Below are 22,027 nucleotides of genomic sequence, written 5' to 3'. Positions count from 1 at the left end.
ATCACGAAAAAATGGCTGCCCGCGAAAATTATAGGGGCTCAACCAAATGACAATTTTTTTCGAGATAGAGTCCTATTCACAGAGCAAAACTCAAAAGAAGACTGAAAACTTTATTTTTGAAAAGTAGCAAATCATTTCACAAAACCTCAGCGACTGGCCACAACAGTTGGATGGAAATTACATTACTTTCCTTATTATAGGTAAGGAAAATAAAAAACAAGCTGGGTCCGTCCCTCCGGGAATTTTTTTGCCCCTAGTTTATTCGATCGTGATTAGAGAAAATCAGTACCTATATACCTACCTAATTTGTTTAATATTCAGTTTATTATCATTCTTGATTTCTAGAGAAAATCAGTACCTATGTACCTACCTAATTTGTTTAATATTCAGTTTATTATCATTCTTGATTTGTTTTTTGATTTTACCTTCATGTAATGATTGAAAATCAAGACTAGAGCCCGTTCTCCCTTTATTCCCAATATAATGTTCAAGTCACCCATCTATTTATTGGCCTTTTTTGGTGTAGCTTAACACAGGTGACGCTAAAACCGGTCTTAAAATAACGACTGAAGTGTTATCTAAAACTTTCTTGCTTTAAGTGCATAGGTCGTCGCGACAAATTTCAAGATCAGAGCTCATTTGTATGAGAAAATGTGAAAAAAATCCCCCAAAAACCAGTTTTTTTTTTCGAGAAACAATAAAATTTATTGACGAACTGCCCAAAGTTTGGGTTGCCAAAGCGACACAGCATACTAGGTACTCAAACAAAATTGTTACATTGAACTGAATTGTTACATAGATAATAATGAATTTTCGACCCGTGAAAAAAATACCTTTTCGCCGTTTTTTGAAATGTTCGGATTTTCCACAACTTTTTTACATAGGAATCTACCCATGATTGGAAATATTTACCCAAATAAACATCAGGTAGCTGTAAAGGGAAAACTACAGATGATGGATGAAAACGGATTAAATGTGTGTATTTGGGTACGAAATAAGATCAGGCTGAAAAAAAATCATCAAAATCAGTGCACAACAACTCAAAGATTTGACTTTGACGACATTGTTTTGAGTGTTTGAGAGTTTTTGGTCGGTTAGCGGCCGGAGATATTACAACGTTTTACTCATCCTTGCAGCATTCACTGTGGTTCGTCACAAGGCGGAACAAATCCTCTCCCAGTATCCCAAGTCTGAGCGATATCTCCAATACAACTCGCCCAAGATTAACCGTCTGCTTCAACTACTTCGCCGTTATAATCCAGACCAGCGAACTATTATCTTCTGTCAACGTCGCGCCACGGTACGTAAAAACTAGTAGTTCTATGAACTGTAGACCTCACTCAGACTATTTTAAGCTGTATCGAAATAGAAAATAAGTATGTAGAAAAAAACCATGTAAAAACAATACAAACTAACCAAATGGAAAATTGTCAAGTTAACACGTATACCTCACTATCGTTCGGTCAATAGATCAGTTGTGATAGTCATTCCTTGGTAAGTAAATCTACTGGAATTTTGTGCTAAGCTGCTAAGTATACTTGAATGCTTAATGCCGTCCAATTGATGAATTGATAACTTGGAGCACGGTTAGCCCAGTGGTAACGCGCTTGCTTGCCATGCAGAAGATCCGAGTTCGAATCTCACCATCGATAAAGATTTGCACACTTTTTTCGATTGCAAATATTTCAGCGGGTTACTTTTTTTTTACAAATTAACGGAGGTAACCCCATGTTTATTTTTTAAGATAGATACATAGAATTAATCTAGAATAACTTAATCTAGGATCTTATATGGTGTTCTGGTGTTCTCGTGTTGACCCAGCACCTCAATGGGAAGGATTGTGTCTCTTCTCGCCCATCTGATGAGAGGCATACTGCGACACAGACCACATGCGTCTATTATAGCAGTTTCATTGTTACGAAATAAAAACGACGCGACGTTGAAACACTCATCTTTTAAAAACCAAAATTACAAATGAAATTCTATTTAGCTTGAAGGTTAGCTTGTCTAACTTGTAACCGCTAGGTCGTTTGATTTGCAGGCCGCGCGAGGTCGCAGGGCTCTCAATATATTCTGATGGTGAAAGATTCAGAACAAAGCAAGTACTTGGCCCAATACGAAGGATTCAAGAAAATAGAGGAAGCACTGAAAGAAATCTCCAAAGCCAAACGATTGCAGCTGTATGAAAATGATTACAAACACAGGAGACTACCAGACGATAACAAGGTATTATTACTATTTTAGTTGTACAGGATCAGGAATGAAATCAAGGAATAACGTATTATTATATTGTTATTGTCTTATAATGAACAACAAAAGTAAACCTAATAAAAAGTATCTGTTGAAAAAAAAAAAATGAAAAAAATAATAATAATAATAATAAGATAAAGGTCATGGAAGATGGATTAGATAGGAGACTAGTTGGCACGTACCTTAATGTTTGGTTTGGACGTTTTTTTGGGGGTCTGAATACCAGAGCCTTCTTCAGCAGATTGTCAAAGTTATATCGTCCGCGAACTTGTCAAAAATGTCGTTTAATTCCCAATATTTGTGTTTTAGGTCAACATATTCTATGTGGATGGATTAGAGTCTGCCTCTGTATCAGAAAGTATGGCGCCATCTCTACTCTACTACTACTGTAATACACTAAAGTATGATCAGTATTCCAATATCGCACCAAGTATCTTCAAACTGAAGAAAGAAGACAGGATACAGGTAAAGATTCGTCATTTTTTTATTAACAATATTAAAAAGTTAGAACTTTTAGGGTATACAGTATACACAACACTAACTTGGTAAAACAAATTAAAATCAATAGGGGAAAGGAAAAACAGATCGCCTTTTTTGTATTACAATATTATTTTATTCCCGGGACCTTCTGCATGGCAAGCAAGCGCGTTACCACTGGACCAACCGTGCCCCCGTCTTTTTTACGGCTTTCTTTTAAGTGGCAGGTTTCTCCTGGAGGAGCTCTTCCACCCAACCACTAATTTTTTTCTTTCACTGTGAGCCTTCAAGATATTTCACCAGGGAGGTCTTGAGTGTTCCTAGACTTTGTGAGTCCCTCATATCCCTATGAAGAGAATTTGATCTCTCGATTTGTTTCTATATTGTCAGGTGTACACGCAACATATGGCTAATGGTCAAACCTATGCACTTCTCACTCGCAGAACTATATCACGCCTGAGTGACTTCCCCCTATATGAAACTCTAGGTGAAGTCAAAGTATCTGTAGCTGTCAACACGGCTCTCTTCCTAAGCAAGGGTTAGTACAATTTTTATTTATTTTATTTTAATAAATAAACGGAACTAAATTAAAAGAAAAATGTTGTTTCACTGCCTTTTTCTAAGGAGTATAAAAAAGAAGAAGAAAGAGAGAAGAAAAAAATTTGCACCACCATTTTCGTGTTCCTAATAAAAAGACCTTTAATTTGATATATAGGTCGACCAGGTTTGGATAAGTCCTTCTATGGGGACAGACAGACCGACCGACAGACAGACAGACCGACAGACGACACCGAAGCGAATACAATAGCCCGTCCTTTATTATTACGATAGTAATATTACGATATTATTACGATAGTAATAATAAAGGAAGGACGGGCTAAAAAGAAGTTTATACCGACCGTCGACCCCCTGGTATAGTAAATAACCAACCTCAGTGGTGTAGTGGTTTGCACAGTGAACTTTGAATCTGGAAGTTGGTGGTTCGAGTCCAAGTCTAGTGAGAAAATTTAGCTTAGTGTATTCAGCGGGGAACGACATTTGTGACAAGCATTTATGCTTGACACAAGCTGACTTCAATGGGGTTTTGATGACGAAAACTGCAACTGCTAAGGTCACTACTTTAATCGAGTAGCGGCGACCAGTGGCAGCATTACAAGTCAAAGAAACGAGCGATGTTAAATATGGTGATTGAGTAAATGAAAGACTTGTAATACTGTGATACCCTCAAAGTGGTGAAGAGGCTATTGCTTTACTAAAAGTACTCTAGTACTTAAAGGGATTTATTCCAAAAGAACATTTTATTGTTTATGTGGTATAAAATATTATTATTATTACCACCACAAAGATTCATGATTTGATTGATTTGAAGTTACTTTTTTTTTTGGAGTTTTGAGCTCCGGTTTGGATTTTTCACAACTTTTTACATGGGAATTTGATCGACCTTTTTTATTCATAATTTTTACCCAAATGCAACTGCTCCATTATTGGAAGTTTTACAGTGAGAGAGACGGAAGAAATCCATTCCGTTCACAAAATTTACCTATGCTATTTCATTTGATTTCATTAGATCCACCAAGGATAAACGGAAGCGTAAGGACGCGGAAGATTCGGATTTCCAGGAGATCCTCATACCAGAGCTATGCAATCTGGTGTCCTACCCCATCGCCTACTGGATAGGGGCCATCTATCTGCCCGCGGTTCTGTACCGGGTTCACAGTCTACTGACCGCGGATCAGCTCCGGGTTCGCATTGCCGTCATGTCCGGGATTGTACCCGTGGAGAACTTGCGACACGGTTTGTGCTTTCGAGAGTTCTTTTTTTCTTCATCTTTATTTTAGGATAACAGGTACATACATAACATACGTAATTCTCCTCCTAAGTTACTATTATAACTTCCAAGAGGAGCAGGGCAGTATTTTAGAATAGAACGTACCCTGATTATACTGCCAGAATGAGACTGAACAGTCCCTTTACTCCCGCAGTCTAAACAAGGTCTTATTATCTGGTATTGGGTACAATATTTTTAAAATTAAATTAGATAGAAACGAAAGGAAAAAATCCTTGAGAAGTCGTTTTTTGACGGCTACATCTTTTCACTCGTATTATAACTTTATAGGTCGACCAGGTTTGGATAAGTCCTTCTATGGGAACAGACAGACAGACACCGAAGCGAATACAATAGCCCGCCCACTATACCTTTTTTTTACTATCGTAATAATAAAGGAAGGACGGACTAATAAAGCGAAGAGAAGAAAGACAGGGTAAGAGAAAATCAACCATTCCGAGAATGAACCTTTGTGGAGATGGGGTCCCCTGAGTCCCAAAAAGTGGTTTTTCAGCCCATGTAATGATGTTCACACCAGATTTTTCTTTTTATTTTTAAACAATTACGTTTTTCTCTTTTTTTCCAGTCAAGTCAAGCGGGTGAAATAATGAAGAAAGTCGAATACAAACCCTATGAGATGACATTCGAGCCGTGTCCTCATATTAACATTTTCATTCCGAGAATGAACCTTTGTGGAGATGGGGTCCCCTGAGTCCCAAAAAGTGGTTTTTCAGCCCATGTAATGATGTTCACACCAGATCTTTCTTTTTATTTTTAAACAATTACGTTTTTCTCTTTTTTTCCAGTCAAGTCAAGCGGGTGAAATAATGAAGAAAGTCGAATACAAACCCTATGAGATGACATTCGAGCCGTGTCCTCATATTAACATTTTGGAAATCGAGTATGATAGTAAAACATGCAAAGGACCTTCACAGCGAGACATTTATGAGGTAAAGTAACGAGACGGGTTATTCCATTCCACTATTTCAATATGTTTTTGTCCCATTATTTTACAATTGTTACAAACGGGACAGGCCCTTTACTATCTAAGATACAATATTTGCCCTACCTATCAATTAACATTTTGGAAATCGAGTATGATAGTAAAACATGCAAAGGACCTTCACAGCGAGACATTTATGAGGTAAAGTAACGAGACGGGTTGTTTCATTCCACTATTTCAATATTTTTTTTGTCCCATTATTTTAATAATTTTTCCCAAGATTTCAATATAACTTCCACCATTTTAATAACCCTCCAGAAAAAAATATATACTATGAAATCTACATACTTGTTATAAAATCTAGTCAATGAAATATTGTATAAGGTTGGGTCTTCAGAAATTAGTTTCCCCGAAGCCGGAAGGTACTAAATCAAATAACTAGGTTGCTGAAGTTTTACACAAAAATTTAGTGGTCTGACACAAAGGGAGATTCTTACCTGGTTGGTGTTAAGTTCAATATTCTAGGTACTTCTCCGAAGTGAAAACGAGCAGGAGGCAGATATAATGGAGAAGACTTCAGATCACTGAGTTCCCAGGTGAACTTTGAATAGTAAAATGCCAAAAGGGGGCTCAGCCAGGAGCCCCCTTTTGGCACACAGAGGTAACTGTACCTCTGTCTATCTCATTAACTGAGTGGTCCAACTCCACTCAGATGAGTTTACACTGTTTACACTGAGAAGAAAAAAAATTCGAGGAAATCCTGTAGGATTTTCAAATGTTGTTCTTGTGATTTGGATTCAAGAACACAGAGAAAAATACAAGTATATAGGTTTTTTTTACCTAACACTGACCCCATATAGACCATAAAAATGCATTTTTTAAAAGAAAAAAGCGACCCTTTGTATTTTGCCCGTTAAAGGGTTAAGAAGATCAATTCAATGAATAGAGCATTAAGTCTTCTGTATGATTTCAGGCGAACTCTCACCTACCACCGAGCTGAAAATCATGGAGTTTCTATCCAACCTGGACTTTGACCTCTATCAGGATCCAAAGTCTTCTGTATGATTTCAGGCGAACTCTCACCTACCACCGAGCTGAAAATCATGGAGTTTCTATCCAACCTGGACTTTGACCTCTACCAGGATCCTACAGAGGACGGGAAGAAAGTATCCTCCCCTGAGAAACTACCCTCATCTTCTTACAACTTCCTGGACAGGATTAAACTCGGGGACAAAGTTGTGGCTGATGTTGTGGAGAGTTTGACTGGGGTATATCTTAGAGTAAGTATACTGTATCTAGGCCCTATTGACTGGGGTATATCTTAGCTTAGAGTAAGTATACTGCCCTATATCCTATATTTCGGCAAAAATCCTCTGTGGATGACCAGAAAAAATTCTGAAGTAAGTACTGACGTGAGCGAGGATCACCAGAAACGCGATGTAGGGCGGCTCCAACCTTTTAATTAAAACAGATTGGCTGATAGGTATATTGTATTCCATTCTTTGTGTATCAAATAACAAATAAATGAAAACTTATTACTTGTTAGTATTTTCCTCATCCGTGGCACAACCTTTGCTTTTACGGGTGGGTATACCATATACAGTTAGAATATAAGTATGTATTAGAATTAAGCTAACATTGTTAACATACAAATTGTATAAATAAACAATAAAAACTTTCATTCATACATGAATTTTTATGTTCTGTTGTTATGTTCAAATATTAATAAATGCAAACTTGTTAAATTAAAATTAAATAAATTATATTTATTGTCTTCATTTCAGTCGTGTGGTATTGAAGGAGCCATGTTATTCCTGCAAGCGTTGAACATTCTGCCCCAATCTAAAATAGACGTACATGAAGCTTTGTACGGACCTCACCCATCAGCTGTACGCTGTCCTGAACAAGCTAGAGGTTTAGATCCATTGCGCTACATACCAGAGTGTACTCAGCTAGAGGTGAGTAGTACATTGGACTCGAGTGGTCTGTGTCGTAACATAACAAGCTAGAGGTTTAGAGCCATTGCGTTACATACCAGAGTGTACCCAGCTAGAGGTGAGTAGTACATTGGACTCGTGTGGTCTGTGTCGTAACATAACAAGCTAGAGGTTTAGATCCATTGCGTTAAATACCAGAGTATACCCAGCTAGAGGTGAGTAGTACATTTGACTCGTGTGGTCTGTGTCGTAACATAACAAGCTAGAGGTTTAGATCCATTGCGTTACATACCAGAGTGTACCCAGCTAGAGGTGAGTAGTACATTGGACTCGTGTGGTCTGTGTCGTAAGACAAACCGTCTTCAGATTTCTTTATGATAAATTTTATCGAACCCGCGACCTAGCACTTTCCAAATCATGAGTTATTTGCGGCGAAACAAAAATCCTCTTCACAATTCTTGTGGTTCGCTGCTTCTACTATGTACAAGTAATACAGTATTACTAAGGGCCTCCTTTACTATTTCTGTTAATTCTATAATTTTTCTTTTTACACTGGTAATGCCGCCACTGATGGCTACATGATCAAAGTAGCTACTCCAATGTCCTCTCCTCACAAGACTGAACGCACCCCGAACTCCAATCACAAAGACTAAAAAAAACTTCGAACCGGGGACCACCGATGTGCAAACCTATTTCAAAATTTCGGTACTTGCTCAGAAGTCACGTCTGCCGAAAAAACTTCGACCCCGCCGGGAATCGAACCGGGGGCCTTGCTACCAACTCAACCACGAAGATTGTTCTCATGAAGATTTTTTTCTTTCTGCTTTTCAGAAGCGCATAAATTACACATTCCAAGATAAGAGCTTCTTACTGCAAGCCCTATCACACCCTACGTACAACGCTAACCGTATTACTACATCCTACCAGAGACTGGAATTCCTGGGGGATGCTATCATAGGTAAGCAAAACTTTTTAAACACACTTACAGCCAGCCTAGTTATACCTTGGAGTTTAGCTCCCTCTGCCTCTTAACGTCACGGGTTCGATGGTAGACGTCTAGCCCTGCCCGGCTATATCAAGGTAATAATCAAGGTAACAGGAACCTGTATCTAGCCGGTAGACGTCTAGCCCTGCCTGGCTATATCAAGGTAATCCTTTTTTTAACAGGTTTGATAGAGGGAACTATAACTGCTAAGGTCTTATCATCCCGAAATCGAAGAGAGAAGGAAGACAAGATAGGAGAAAGAAATCCAGCCGTTCCGAGAACGAATAAACCCGCGGCCTAGCGCTTCCAAGGCAGACACGCTACCAACCAAGCTAACTAGGCTGGCCAAGGAAAATAAGGGGCGAAAATGGTTTACCTACTTTATTTGCTTCTCCTGAAAAGTTGGCTATAGAGTTTTTATAGTCTGAAATATTTTACTTTCTTTATTTTATTCCTTAGATGAGGGGGAACTCACTCTCATCAAAGGAACGGTAGTGGGCAACAGGAACCTGTATCTAGCCGGTAGACGTCTAGCCCTGCCTGGCTATATCAAGGTAATAATCAAGGTAACAGGAACCTGTATCTAGCCGGTAGACGTCTAGCCCTGCCCTGCTATATCAAGGTAATAATCAAGGTAACAGGAACCTGTATCTAGCCGGTAGACGTCTAGCCCTGCCCGGCTATATCAAGGTAATAATCAAGGTAACAGGAACCTGTATCTAGCCGGTAGACGTCTAGCCCTGCCCGGCTATATCAAGGTAATAATCAAGGTAACAGGAACCTGTATCTAGCCGGTAGACGTCTAGCCCTGCCCGGCTATATCAAGGTAATAATCAAGGTAACAGGAACCTGTATCTAGCCGGTAGACGTCTAGCCCTGCCCGGCTATATCAAGGTAATAATCAAGGTAACAGGAACCTGTATCTAGCCGGTAGACGTCTAGCCCTGCCCGGCTATATCAAGGTAATAATCAAGGTAACAGGAACCTGTATCTAGCCGGTAGACGTCTAGCCCTGCCCGGCTATATCAAGGTAATAATCAAGGTAACAGGAACCTGTATCTAGCCGGTAGACGTCTAGCCCTGCCCGGCTATATCAAGGTAATAATCAAGGTAACAGGAACCTGTATCTAGCCGGTAGACGTCTAGCCCTGCCCGGCTATATCAAGGTAATAATCAAGGTAACAGGAACCTGTATCTAGCCGGTAGACGTCTAGCCCTGCCCGGCTATATCAAGGTAATAATCAAGGTAACAGGAACCTGTATCTAGCCGGTAGACGTCTAGCCCTGCCCGGCTATATCAAGGTAATAATCAAGGTAACAGGAACCTGTATCTAGCCGGTAGACGTCTAGCCCTGCCCGGCTATATCAAGGTAATAATCAAGGTAACAGGAACCTGTATCTAGCCGGTAGACGTCTAGCCCTGCCCGGCTATATCAAGGTAATAATCAAGGTAACAGGAACCTGTATCTAGCCGGTAGACGTCTAGCCCTGCCCGGCTATATCAAGGTAATAATCAAGGTAACAGGAACCTGTATCTAGCCGGTAGACGTCTAGCCCTGCCCGGCTATATCAAGGTAATAATCAAGGTAACAGGAACCTGTATCTAGCCGGTAGACGTCTAGCCCTGCCCGGCTATATCAAGGTAATAATCAAGGTAACAGGAACCTGTATCTAGCCGGTAGACGTCTAGCCCTGCCCGGCTATATCAAGGTAATAATCAAGGTAACAGGAACCTGTATCTAGCCGGTAGACGTCTAGCCCTGCCCGGCTATATCAAGGTAATAATCAAGGTAACAGGAACCTGTATCTAGCCGGTAGACGTCTAGCCCTGCCCGGCTATATCTACGCAGTTCTTTCTGCTCCTCCGCTAGCGCGCTTGCATAGTGGCGCTACCTAACGGACGAAAAAAACAACTGCGTAAAGTCTGACGTCACACATATTTGGACTCTTTCATTAGAACGGAAAATAAAAATTGAATTTTCGACCTTTTACAGTTATTTTTTCGGAGTTTTGACCTCAGATTTGGATTTTTCCCAACTTTTTACATAGGTATCGACCATTTATGAAAATAAAAATTGAATTTTCGACCTTTTACAGTTATTTTTTCGGAGTTTTGACCTCAGATTTGGATTTTTCCCAACTTTTTACATTGGTATCGACCATTTAGTTATAATTTTTACCCATTTGCAACTGCTCCATTGTGAGCTTCTGCTTTCTTTATTAAGTAGCATTATTATTTTCTTCCTTGAATAGATCCATCAATTTAGTCCCCTACATGATTGGACTCCACCTTGCTTTGGTATTCCTGCCAATGTCAAACAGATCTTCAATGAGGCTGATCTACCCCCTGCCCTTCTACTTGATATAGATCTTAGCAACGAGCAACTGGTCAATGGTAAGTTATTTTTTTGTTTCTTTACTTTTTTGTCAATAGAACCCGGAACCCTAGATTGCTACCCTTGGTCTGATAATTTTTTCTGGACTCTTTGTAGGTAATAGAAAGTAAAAAATCATCCCTACATCACTTGAAAGTTGAAACTTTTCTAATAATGATTTAAAAATTGATAGAGGGGAGGTTATACGTTCTATGTTCTATTCTATAAGTATTCTGATTCTGAAGAACATTCTATTTTCTATAATCATTCTAAGGATCTAAGGGTAGGAAGGTATCCTGTAGACTACTCTTGTTAACAAATTTTGAAAATAAGAAACAGCGAGAGGTTATACTATGAAAATAACGCGAAATTCGACTAAATTGTTGCATTTTGCATACACAGAAATATGTACACGTATGTCTCTCTGTTAGGCGCTGTTACTCTGATGGACCTTTTGTTGTCCTCTTTTCACGAAAAAACGGCTTGACCGATTTTGATGAAATTTTTTGAGGTTGTTGAGAAGAGTACTGAGGGTGACATAGGCTATTTAAATTTTTGTCATATTCCATCCCGATTCAAAATGGCGGCACTTCAAAGTTATAACTCTTATGCCACGCTGATCCCGTACAAAGGACGGGTCAACCACTAGTAACCTTATATCTTTAGAATACTCTTAAATACCATTTTAGGCCGATGAGCAACTGTTGAGCTGTATTCACAAATAGTTGATGCCGTCGATCGACAAGGTGAATCTATGTTGTCGAGGCATTGTACGAAGTACGGTTTCCGTCGACGTCGATCGACGGCGTCGACTGTGTAGGTACAGCTTTAGGTATGAACTAGTGGTTGACCCGTCCTTTGTACGGGATCAGCGTGGCATAAGAGCTTTTCTTCACCTTTTCCCGTGTACAGACGGGGTCGGCGTTTTTCGTCAGCCTCTCAATCAGCCCTAACTAGGGTGATTGCTTTAGGCTAACATTTGGTTTTGACTAGTGAAACTTATGTAATGAGAATGTATTGATTGCAATAAATCCAATTTATTCAATCAATTTATTTTCCATTCAGATTTCCTGGTCACGGCTTATCTGTACGAGAACTTCTCTCATCTAAGTCCCGGTGAAATATCCGACATCCGATCCGCCATGGTGAATAACGTAACATTCGCTTCGTACGCTGTCAGGCTGGATTTACACAAACATCTCCTACATGATTCACCGCGCCTATATGAGAATGTTACACGCTTCGCGCAGAACCAGGAGGCGAGAAACCACGAGATCAGTGACGAGGTGAGAAACCACTATTAATTAATCTATTCAATTTCCTGTTTAAATAGGAAGAAGAAGAAGAAGAAGAAGAAGGAATCGTGCGGTGCTTAGTGGGAACATTTTTTTTTTTTTCCTATCGCGAGTTTTTAGTCCGTCCTTCCTTTATTGAATTACAAGAGGAATAATAGAAGGTACAGGGACGGACTATTGTATTTGCTTCTGTGTCTGTCTGACCCCATAGAAGGACTTATCCAAACCTGGTCGACCTATATATCAAATTAAACAACAACAACAACCAACAACAACAACTACAACAAAACACCAACACCAACAACATAAACATCAACATCAACTCACGGAAAATTTTCAAAAGCTCGCAAATAGCTAGCTAATAAGAAGATCTGTACCTACTAATCATGTGTAAATATACACTTAGAAAAAAGGATGAGATCCCCCACAAAAACACAATTGTGAAAAAAGGCCAAGTTCCTATCCAAAAATGTCGGCCCTTAAGTGGTGAGATCAGAAAATTAAGGCCAAGTCTGCATTACCAATTTTTCGTGTCTGCTGAAAATGCTGGATCTCAATTCCTTCAACCTTCTCTCAATTTCAACTTGGCAATGTTTTCCTGTTAATAATAGGTACCGTATTTAGGTATTAATTTGAGAAGGAATAAAAACATTGCCAAGTTGAAATTGAGAGAAGGTTAAAGGAATTGAGATCCAGCATTTTCAGCAGACACGAAAAATTGGTAATGCAGACTTGGCCTTGATTTTCTGATCTCACCATTTTTAAGGGCCGACATTTTTGGATAGGAACTTGGCCTTTTTTTCACATTTGTGTTTTTGTGGGGTACAAATTTCTTGACGGGTCTCCCGCGTGCAAGGCGAGCGCAGTGACCACTACACCATGGGAGCTGACTTTTATCTCACTATAAAAATTCTAATAAGCCAGCCTAGTTAGCTTGGCTGGTAGCGCGTCTGCCTTGTAAGCGACAGGTCGTGGGTTCGATTCCCGCCCGGGCGGATTTTATCCTGATGGGATAAGGTTTGTTCTCGGAACGGCTGGCTTTCTCCTATCCTTTCTTTCTAAGATTTCGGGACTATGAGACCTTAGCAGTTACAGTTCCCTCTGTCAAACCTCTTCAAAAAAATTAATAATGTATTACATCATATGTATTTTTCTATTTCAGATCTTCTTCCTCATTGAAGAGAAGGATGTACAGACAGATGTGTATGGTCGTGTAGTAGAGTATGTGGATGTACCCAAAGCTCTGGGAGATGTGTTCGAAGCTCTTGTTGGTAAGGGTTTTATTATTTAATAAAGGTAAACGACCTGGCTGGGGGACCTTAAATAGAGAGTAGACCAGCTTAATCTGGCTGGAGAACTTTAAACAGGGAGTAAGTAAGTAATAGCCTTTATTTGTACAGTAAAATATTGACACATATCTTAAAATAATAGCTAAAAATATTAAAGTACAAAATCAGATAAGTATCTGAGGCCTGAATTTCCCTTGCTAAAGAAATAGCACCGTTTGAGTGCGAAGGGCATCCACTTGTAAAATTTGTAGCCAAAACCAAATGTCAGCCCAAACCAATCACCCTAGTTAGGGCAGATTGAGAGGCTGACGACAAACGCCGACCCCGTCTGTACACGGGAAAAGGCGAAGAATAAGAAAAAGTACGAGTATTGTCCTTTATTTACGACTTCTAGATCCAAAGATAAATTGATTTAAAAAATGTCTTCTTCGTTTTCTTCAATCTCTACATTTAAGATTTAACGTGGCCAGCCTAGTCAGCTTAGTTCCCTTTTTTTTTTTTTTTTTTTTTTTTTTTTTTTTTTTTTTTTTTTTTTTTTTAACCAAGAAGACACCTAATTGACTTTCACTTAAAAAAAAAATGCCTTATTTTTATTTATTTTTTACATAATTTTATCTTTTTTTAACATAATTTATCAATTCTTCAATCTTCAGTTCTGAAGAATCTTGAGATAATTTCTCAAGTTCTCACCAAAATTTGAATTTGAAGAAACATTTCTCAGCAAAAATTTGAATATGAAGATGATTGTTATTATTATTCTCACTGAAACTTTATGATTCTCACAAGCAAATCCGGTAGGAATTGGTAGATTGTCCTTATTGATAAGTTTGTCACAGTCATTTAATGTTTAAATTTCATGATCATATTCATCAGACCGGAATCCGACAAGCTTCGCGGAGATGATTCAAAATTTTAACATAACTTTTATTTCATTTGATTTCTTCCTTTTTTTTACTTTCTATTATTTTTTTAGTTATTGACTTATTTGAAATCAAAAGATTTGCTTAATAAATTATCTAATTCTATAATTAATTCAGTTAGAAGTTATTCTGCCAGCCTGGTTTGCTTGGTTGGTGTATTATTGTCTCTCAATCAAATCATTAGACCGCAGGTTCGATTTTATTCTGAACGGACAATGTTCGTTCTCGGAACGGCTGACTTTCTCTAATCCTGCCTTCCTTCTCTCTTTCATTTTGGGAGAAGAAGACCTTACCAGTTACAGTTTCCTCTGTTAAAACTCTTAAAAAAACCTTCAACGCCGTATGTATGAAGTCTAAAGATAAACTTTAGTTTAACTTGAAATGAAAATCTTGCCAAATTTCATGAAATCTAGCCAGTTATCTCAAGAAATGACATGGAATTGGCAACATTGTTTGTCTTAAGTTAAACTAAAGTTTAACTTTGGCTTTCATACATACGACGGTCAGTCACCTAAATAACACAAGACCCACAAATCGGTTCCATATTCCGTACACCCTTAGATATACAGTTACTGATGACTGTAACAGATAGATCTACTAATGACTGGTATGGTCGGATGGAAGGCGTGGTGTCAGAAATTTCAAATTGAGCATTGTCTATTTCTATATACGGGGAACATCCGCCAAAAATATAAACCATCAGTACATAACCCATCATAACAGAACTATAGTATTTGTCGCGACGACCTATGAACTCAAAGCGAGAAAGTTTTAGATAACACTTCAGTAGTTAATTTAAGACCGGTTTTAGCGTCCCCTATGTTGAGCTACACCGAGCAAGGCCAATAAATGGATGGGTGACTTAAATATTATATTTGTAGTCATTAGGAAACATTAAAAGGAATAAAGGAAGAACGGGCTCTAGTCTTGATTTTAAATCATTACATGAAAGTATATAGGTACATGATGTTATGTAGTAATAGGGAACGCGAAGCGCGACCCTATGCTCAACACCGCGAAGCCCCGGGAGCGCGCAGCGCGACCCTATGCTTAAACCCACGAAGCCCTGGGAGCGCGCAGCGCGACCTTATACGCAACCTCCCGAACACCCAGTGCGAGTAATAATAATAAACTGAATATTAAACAAAATAGGTAGGTACATAGGTACTAATTTTCTTTAACCAGGATCGAGCAAACTACGGGCTGAAAAATTCCCGGAGGGACGGGCCCAGCTTGTTCCTATTTATAGGGTCGGCGTTCCGGCGTAAATCCGAGGTAATAATAACAAGAATTAGACCGGGAGCCAGCAATGAGCAACTTATCTGATATGGTCCGCCTGATAAAGACTGGATCAAGAAGAGACTTCCAGCCAGCCTAGTTAGCTTGGTTGGTAGCGTGTCTGCCTTGTAAGCGCTAGGCCTCGGGTTCGATTCCCGCCCGGGGCGTATTTTATCCTGAACGGATAAGGTTCGTTCTCGGAATGGCTGGCTTTCTCCTATCCTGTCTTCCCTATCCTGTCTTCCTTCTCTCTTCGATTTCGGAACGATAAGACCATAGCAGTTACAGTTCCCTCTGTCAAACCTCTTTAAAAAAAAAAAAAAAAAAAATATTTTACCTTCGCCCGCGGCGATAGCACCTTGAATGCACTAGTTGAGTTTCTTCTGATGAGGAACATGCTACGACACAGACCACACGAGTCTAATGTAGCAGTTGTTTCATTGCTAGAAAATGAATAAATATCATTTGACTTTTTTAAGAGGTTTCATAGAAGGAACTGTAACTGCTAAGGTCTTATTGTCCCGAGAGCGAAGAGAGAAGGAAGACAGGATAGGAGAATGCCAGCCGTTCCGAGAACGAACCTTATACGTTTAGGATAAAATCCGCCACGGGCGGGAATCGAACTTGCGGCCTAGCGCTTACAAGACAGACGCGCTACCCTCCAAGCTAGCTAAGCTGGCGGATGTCTTTAAAAGTAGAAACATACTACATAATATTATCACGTCACGTCATGTCACGTGAAGTCATGGGGAGTCAGAAAGATGTAGTTTAAAGTTTTTCCATAATTTTGTAGCTCATTTCCTTCAGGACAGACACACTGCCCTCACGTCACGTGAGCTCACGTGACGTGACATGATAGTAGTGTGTTTTCACCTGTAGGAGCTTGGGAACCACCGGTAATGCATATTCTTGAATGCTAACTGCCTTAGAATGTAGTTAGACTACCAATTGATACAAGGTACATTGACTGATTACTATGGGCTATTAGTGCTATTAAAATTAAGGTACAATGCATATTACAATACATTTTACATTATTATGTATTCGTAATATTACATTGTATTACAATGTTGATGGCACCTCATTTACCGTGTGAATTTCTTCAGATTTCTTCCCGAGGCCATGAACTGGTTTTGTCCGACCTTCGGATTGCAAAACCACTACTGAACTGCAGAGTGCAGAACTGCCTAGATGTAGGTACCTATCTACTAAATTGATGTGGGCACTGATGGATATACTGCAATTTTGATGGTCTGCTTTCGCAAGAGGGATTTTAGAAATTTATTCCCTGCGGCGGCGATAGGTACTGGAAGAATTGAAGATAGGTAATAATAATAATAATAATAGTAGTGCTTATTTATACTGCTCGCATAGGACTGAAAAGTCCCTTTACTCCAGCAGTAGGCTACTGCTATTATTAACAGATGTATGTTTATTTTATTTCAGGCAACATCAGGCCGATACCTGACCCCTCTCACCATCATGATAGGCCGTCCCCCCACCCAACGAACATTTTACGGGGTGGGCCTGAACAAGAGGAGTGCTAAGCTAGCCGCGGCTAAACTGGCACTGAGATACGTCGAGTGATCCATCCGGTATAGTGGTCTACTCAAGGGTCCGGTATAGTGGTTTTTATTATTATTATTATTTTCTTCCTTAATTCCTTCTTCTTTACATCACTTTTGTTATTTCATACAGTGTTTGCCATTATGTAATATTTTGTCAATTGCCTGTATTGTATTCACTTTAAATAAATAAATTACAATTACATGATTTGGACAGCAAGCAGAAAGGAACCACAGAAACCAACTTTCAACATCCCTAAAAAAATGTGCAAATAACAATATTGTTAACTGCACATTTAACAATAAAAAAAAAAAAAAATCTGGTGTGAACATCACACGACTTTCTATTACATTTACGAAATACTCGTACGTATTTGAAAAAAAAAACCCAGTCGGGGGTTTTTTTTTTTTTTTTTTTTTTTTTTTAAAGAGGTTTGGTAGAGGGAACTGGAACTGCTAAGGTTTTATCGTCCCGAAGGGAAAAGAAACGCAGTGTAGGAGAAAGCCAGCCTTCCCCAGAGCATAGGAATTTCAGGATAAAGATCGCCTCGGGCGGGAATACGCGGCCTAGCGCTTACGAGGGAGACGCACTACCAACTAAGCTAACTAAGCTAGCCTATCAGCCAAGATTTGACTTGTGAAATGGACCTGGAGTAACTGGACACAAAATGTTGGTAATCTGTTTCAGTGATCTAAACACAGAAATGGTTGATGGACTACATACAAACATTTTACTACAAACATGAGTTTTACTACATTATACAAACATAGGTAGATTATACAAACGTACATTATACAAACATTAAACATTGATGTTGTATTTGTACCTACAGTTAGGTAGTACAGTTTAGCATAAATTTACCACAATAGCAAACCTAGTTGAAACAGAGAATCAACTGAATCTAACATACCTACCTGTACAATCTGCCTACAAAATATGTTATCAACACGTAAACACGTGTTCTTAGGAGATAGGTAAAAGTAATTATTGTAGAAATATTTAGATTAGGTATATGTTAACTATGCTTGCAGTTATTATGTTGTGTTTGATTGTTTAAGACAGCGATTTTCAACCGGGGCTACACGTATTCTTGGGGGTACGTGATACCCTCCGGGGGTACGAGAAAAAAAAAAAAAAAATTAAAAAAATAAAAAAAAACATCGTGTAGGTACCTAATGGCGGACACAAGCAAATTTCGACTTTTGACGCCTGCACTAGTTCAGTCCCAAACAAAAAGTACTGAATTTTGACTTCAAGGTACTGAAGTACTGAATTTTTTCAAAAAGTACTGACCGTGAGTTAAAACTCAGTAGTAATGGTACACTTCCTAGGTACGGGTACCCGGTACTCATTATGATGGTGGCGGGGGTACGTGAGATTAAATTCGGGTACCTACCCAAGGGGGCGGGAAAAACAGGTTGGGAATCACTGGTTTAAGATAATTACTTAGATATGTTATAGAAATATTTAGATTATGTTAAATAATTTTGTTTTTGTGGCATTGTAACTTGTAAAACTACATTTTATTCTATGTTTATGTTTGGAATGTTTAGTAACAAGGCTAGGTTTGTGGTAGATGTTATGTTTGCGGAAATGTTGAAATTTCTGCAATCAGATGATTCTTTGTTTACACTAGTTACAAAATACAACTCATAAATCAACGCAGTGATAAATGAAACAGGTATGTACACTTAGAGATATGTTGGCCATATGATAGTCCAGAATCGACTTGGGATTGGTATTATTTTAGGCCAGCCACTCATTATCAAGTAGACCTGACAGGTACCCCTGATTAGGTCTACCTGACACCTGATGAGCACACACACTACCAGGTAGACCTGACAGGTATCTACGACCGAAAAGGTCCGACCAGGAAACGACCTGATGAGCACACACATTATTTCTTACTGTCTTAGACTTACTTAGACTTAGACCAGGGCCAATTTCTTACTGTCTTAGACACCTAGGTACTATTGTTTTATTATCATTTCTTTTTTCCTTTTATTATTGTTATTACCCCCCTTTTTTTAATTTAATCAGGGTGTTTATTTTGTAAAATGTATACTCCCCATAATTTGTCAAAATATATAAGACCTTGGTTAGACTGCGGGGGGTAAAGGGACTTTTCAGTTCTATCCCAGCAGGATAAACAAGGTATATTCTATTCTATTCTATCAGGTAGACCTGACTCTATCAGGTATACCTGACACCTGATCAGGTCTACCTGATAGTGAGTGGCTGGCCTTAAGAGGTTTAGGTCTTATTATCCGAAGAGAGAAGGAAGACATGAGGATCGAAAACCATGCGTTTCTAGATCGTCTGTCAAACCCCTTAAAAAAAAAAAAAAAAAAAAAAAAAGAACTATAGTGTACCAGTTGCCATGGCAACAATAATAATAGTCATCGCAGTAATAACAAATCCAACCTCAGTGGTGCAGTGTTGGACTTCGGATCTGGAGGTTGGTGGTTCGAGTTCAAGTCATGTCATAAATTTTATCTAGGTGTAATAATTGGGGAAGATATTTGTGACAAGCATTTAAGGATGCCCAACACGATTAACTTGAATTAATCCTTCCTAGATAACCCGTCATATTTATACAAAACTATAGTGTATCAGTTGCCTTGGCAACAATAATGATTTGTCACCATAGGCCAGCCTAGTTAGCTTAGTTGGTAGTGTGTCTGCCTTGTAAGCGCTAGGCCGCGGGTTCGATTCCCGCCCGGGGCGGATTTTATCCTGCTGGGATACTGTTCGTTCTCGGAACGGCCGGCTTTCTCCTATCCTGTCTTCCTTCTCTCTTCGATTTCGGGACGATAAGACCATAGCAGTTACAGTTCCCTCTGTCAAACCTCTTAAAAAAAAAAAAAAAGATTTTTTCTATAAACAGGGGTCTGCAAATGCTTTGTTTTGCATGTGCAGACCCTTATTCATTTTCTTCTTCTTCTTCTTCTTCTTCTTCTCTTCCTTCTTCTCCTTCTTTTCTTCTTCTTCTCCTTTCTTCTTGTTCTTGTTCTTCTTCTTCTTCTCCTCCTGTCTTCCTTCTCTCTTCGATTTCGGGACGATAAGACCATAGCAGTTACAGTTCCCTCTGTCAAACCTCTTTAAAAAAAAATAAAAATATAAAAAACCTTAACAATCCTAGTGTGAATAGCCCAATTAAATAGGGAACTCAGATATTAAACTAACAGATTTAACCAAACCCAAAGAATAGTTATGTATGTGAATGATAACCTTTTGGAGCTAAAAGTGTGTCCACACATAGTCAACGGCCGTCGATCGACCGTCAACCGATGTGAATTTACTGTGGATGGACGGCTGGTCGACTATGTTTGGACACACCTTAACAATTGAAAGGAATTTTAATTGTGTTGAGCATAAATGCTTGTCACAAATGTCATTCCCTGCTTAATGCACTACGCTAAATTTTATGGCTTGACTTGGACTCGAACCACCAACCTCCAGATCCGAAGTCCACCGTGCTAACCACTACACCACTGAGGTTGGTAACAATTGAAAATTGAAAGTCCCTACAACTAAAGCTTCTTTTTATTATGCGAATTGACAGATTTCGGCTAGTGTTAGAATAAGATATTTCTTTTCTCTCAGGTACGACATCTGATCATTGGTACAAGACATGCAATGCCGGCTTCCTTCATCATTTCGACCCTTGTCCCATCATCTGGCAGGATTTGAATCGCAAAGGTTACATCACATCGTATGGGGAAGACCTCACTGGTATCTCCACGTTCAATTACCATAAGAAAGGATTCCAGGAGCCGCCCACTGATTATTATTGGAGACCTTTACTCTTTGCGGCTGAGTCGCAGTTCAAGATGAAAACCGTGGATACGATTCATAAATATTGTGTGGGTTCTAGTAGCGAGGCAGAACATCTCATGCAATATACACACGAGTTTGTGAACCAGTTCTCTGACTATTCCTACTTCAACTTTGTCTGGATGAATGCATTCAGTCACAATGATGTCAACACCCCGTCTCGTATGGATAAGCATGTGTATGAGTTCCTATCCGGTCTCAACTACACTGCGTTAAATAATACAGTGGTCATATTCATGTCGGATCATGGCGTACGGTTTGGTCCGATCCGGCAAACATATTCCGGATGGTTCGAGGATCGCCTGCCGTACATTTTCTTTCATTTCCCGGCCTGGTATCAAGCCAAGTACCCGGGGAAGATACGAAACCTTCGCGACAACAGGAATCGCCTTACCACTGTGTACGACGTGTATGATACACTCAATGCGCTGACACGACTGACCAATAGGAGCTCCTGTAACAACAGTAGATCCTTACTGGAACCAATCAGCGTGCACCGATCCTGCGCAGAGATGAACATATCTAAACACTACTGCACATGTACTGAACTGATCAACCTGTCTCGGGAGGACCCTAAGGCACTACGCCTTGCTCAGTATGTACTGGGTATCATTAGCAAGAGGTTGGAGAAACACAAGACAACCGTGAAACCAAACTACCACTGCGCGAACCTGACACTGAAGAGCATCCACTTGTTACAAACAGACAGGAATCCGTTCAAGGAAGATAAGAGAGCACGAGGGGATCAGGATGGTAATATGTTCATTATCAGATTCGATACAGAAGCTTATAATGCTCCTCAACTGTTGTCTTAGTTTCACATTATTTTGTTTCCATTCTTACTTCTTACTGTATTATTTTTATACTATTTTTGAGTTTTTATATCTTTATTGTTTTTGATAATAAAAATTATTCTTTTATAAAACAAATATTTTATTATTTTTTTTTCCTTTCTCCCTCTCTAGAGGTTTTGTTAGAGAGAACTGTAACAACAAAGGTCTTGTCGTCCCGAAATCGAAGAGAAAAGGGAGACAAGATAGGAGAAAGCCA

At 39.2% G+C, this 22,027-nt stretch overlaps 3 protein-coding genes and 1 long non-coding RNA gene across 5 annotated transcripts in view; all 4 read left to right on the top strand.

Annotated features, from left to right (window-relative positions):
* LOC103518839 (endoribonuclease Dicer homolog 2-like) overlaps window positions 1-3,270 on the top strand; it is a 6,680-nt gene extending 3,410 nt beyond the window's left edge. Inside the window, exons 2-4 of the mRNA XM_026830528.1 lie at window positions 2,042-2,226; window positions 2,560-2,715; window positions 3,118-3,270. Of these exons, the coding sequence (XP_026686329.1) occupies window positions 2,042-2,226; window positions 2,560-2,715; window positions 3,118-3,270 (494 nt within the window). The remainder of the gene's footprint in view (window positions 1-2,041; window positions 2,227-2,559; window positions 2,716-3,117) is intronic.
* Window positions 3,271-3,908: 638 nt separating this feature from the next.
* LOC103518838 (endoribonuclease Dicer-like) lies at window positions 3,909-17,161 on the top strand. Its single transcript, XM_026830527.1, has 12 exons — window positions 3,909-3,919; window positions 4,295-4,502; window positions 5,139-5,255; window positions 5,359-5,502; window positions 5,893-5,917; window positions 6,567-6,775; window positions 7,280-7,453; window positions 8,264-8,390; window positions 11,858-12,078; window positions 13,250-13,364; window positions 14,163-14,170; window positions 17,021-17,161. Exons 1-12 carry the CDS (start codon window positions 3,909-3,911, stop codon window positions 17,159-17,161), a joined length of 1,500 nt encoding a protein of 499 aa, XP_026686328.1.
* On the top strand, window positions 9,035-10,803 carry LOC113471400. Its single transcript, XR_003394119.1, has 2 exons — window positions 9,035-10,195; window positions 10,671-10,803. It is a non-coding gene; the product is annotated as an uncharacterized LOC113471400 (long non-coding RNA).
* Window positions 17,021-21,908, top strand: LOC113471399. 2 transcript variants are annotated; one of them, XM_026830523.1, is made up of 2 exons: window positions 17,021-17,194; window positions 20,747-21,908. In XM_026830523.1, exon 2 carries the CDS (start codon window positions 20,974-20,976, stop codon window positions 21,790-21,792), a length of 819 nt encoding a protein of 272 aa, XP_026686324.1. In that variant the 5' UTR covers window positions 17,021-17,194; window positions 20,747-20,973; the 3' UTR covers window positions 21,793-21,908. The 2 variants fall into 2 exon arrangements, with proteins under 2 accessions (XP_026686324.1, XP_026686325.1); XM_026830524.1 differs by having other exon boundaries at window positions 17,025-17,169.
* The last annotated feature ends 119 nt before the right edge of the window (window positions 21,909-22,027 follow it).

This window comes from Diaphorina citri, unplaced genomic scaffold (genome assembly GCF_000475195.1).
Source record: "Diaphorina citri unplaced genomic scaffold, Diaci psyllid genome assembly version 1.1 scaffold2380, whole genome shotgun sequence".
Lineage (NCBI taxonomy): Eukaryota > Metazoa > Arthropoda > Insecta > Hemiptera > Psyllidae > Diaphorina > Diaphorina citri.
Note: the sequence above shows the minus strand (reverse complement) of the source record. Positions and strands in the feature narration are given on the sequence as shown.

What these genes read in the sequence shown, in the direction of transcription:
- LOC103518838 (XM_026830527.1), top strand. An exon ending in TGAACCTTTGTGGAGATGGG is followed by an intron (nt 5,256 to 5,358) that starts GTCCCCTGAGTC and finishes CTTTTTTTCCAG; the next exon opens with TCAAGTCAAGCGGGTGAAAT. An exon ending in CAGAGTGTACTCAGCTAGAG is followed by an intron (nt 7,454 to 8,263) that starts GTGAGTAGTACA and finishes TCTGCTTTTCAG; the next exon opens with AAGCGCATAAATTACACATT.
- LOC113471399 (XM_026830523.1), top strand. Translation starts at nt 20,974, where the DNA reads ATGAAAACCGTGGATACGATTCATAAATATTGTGTGGGTTCTAGTAGC.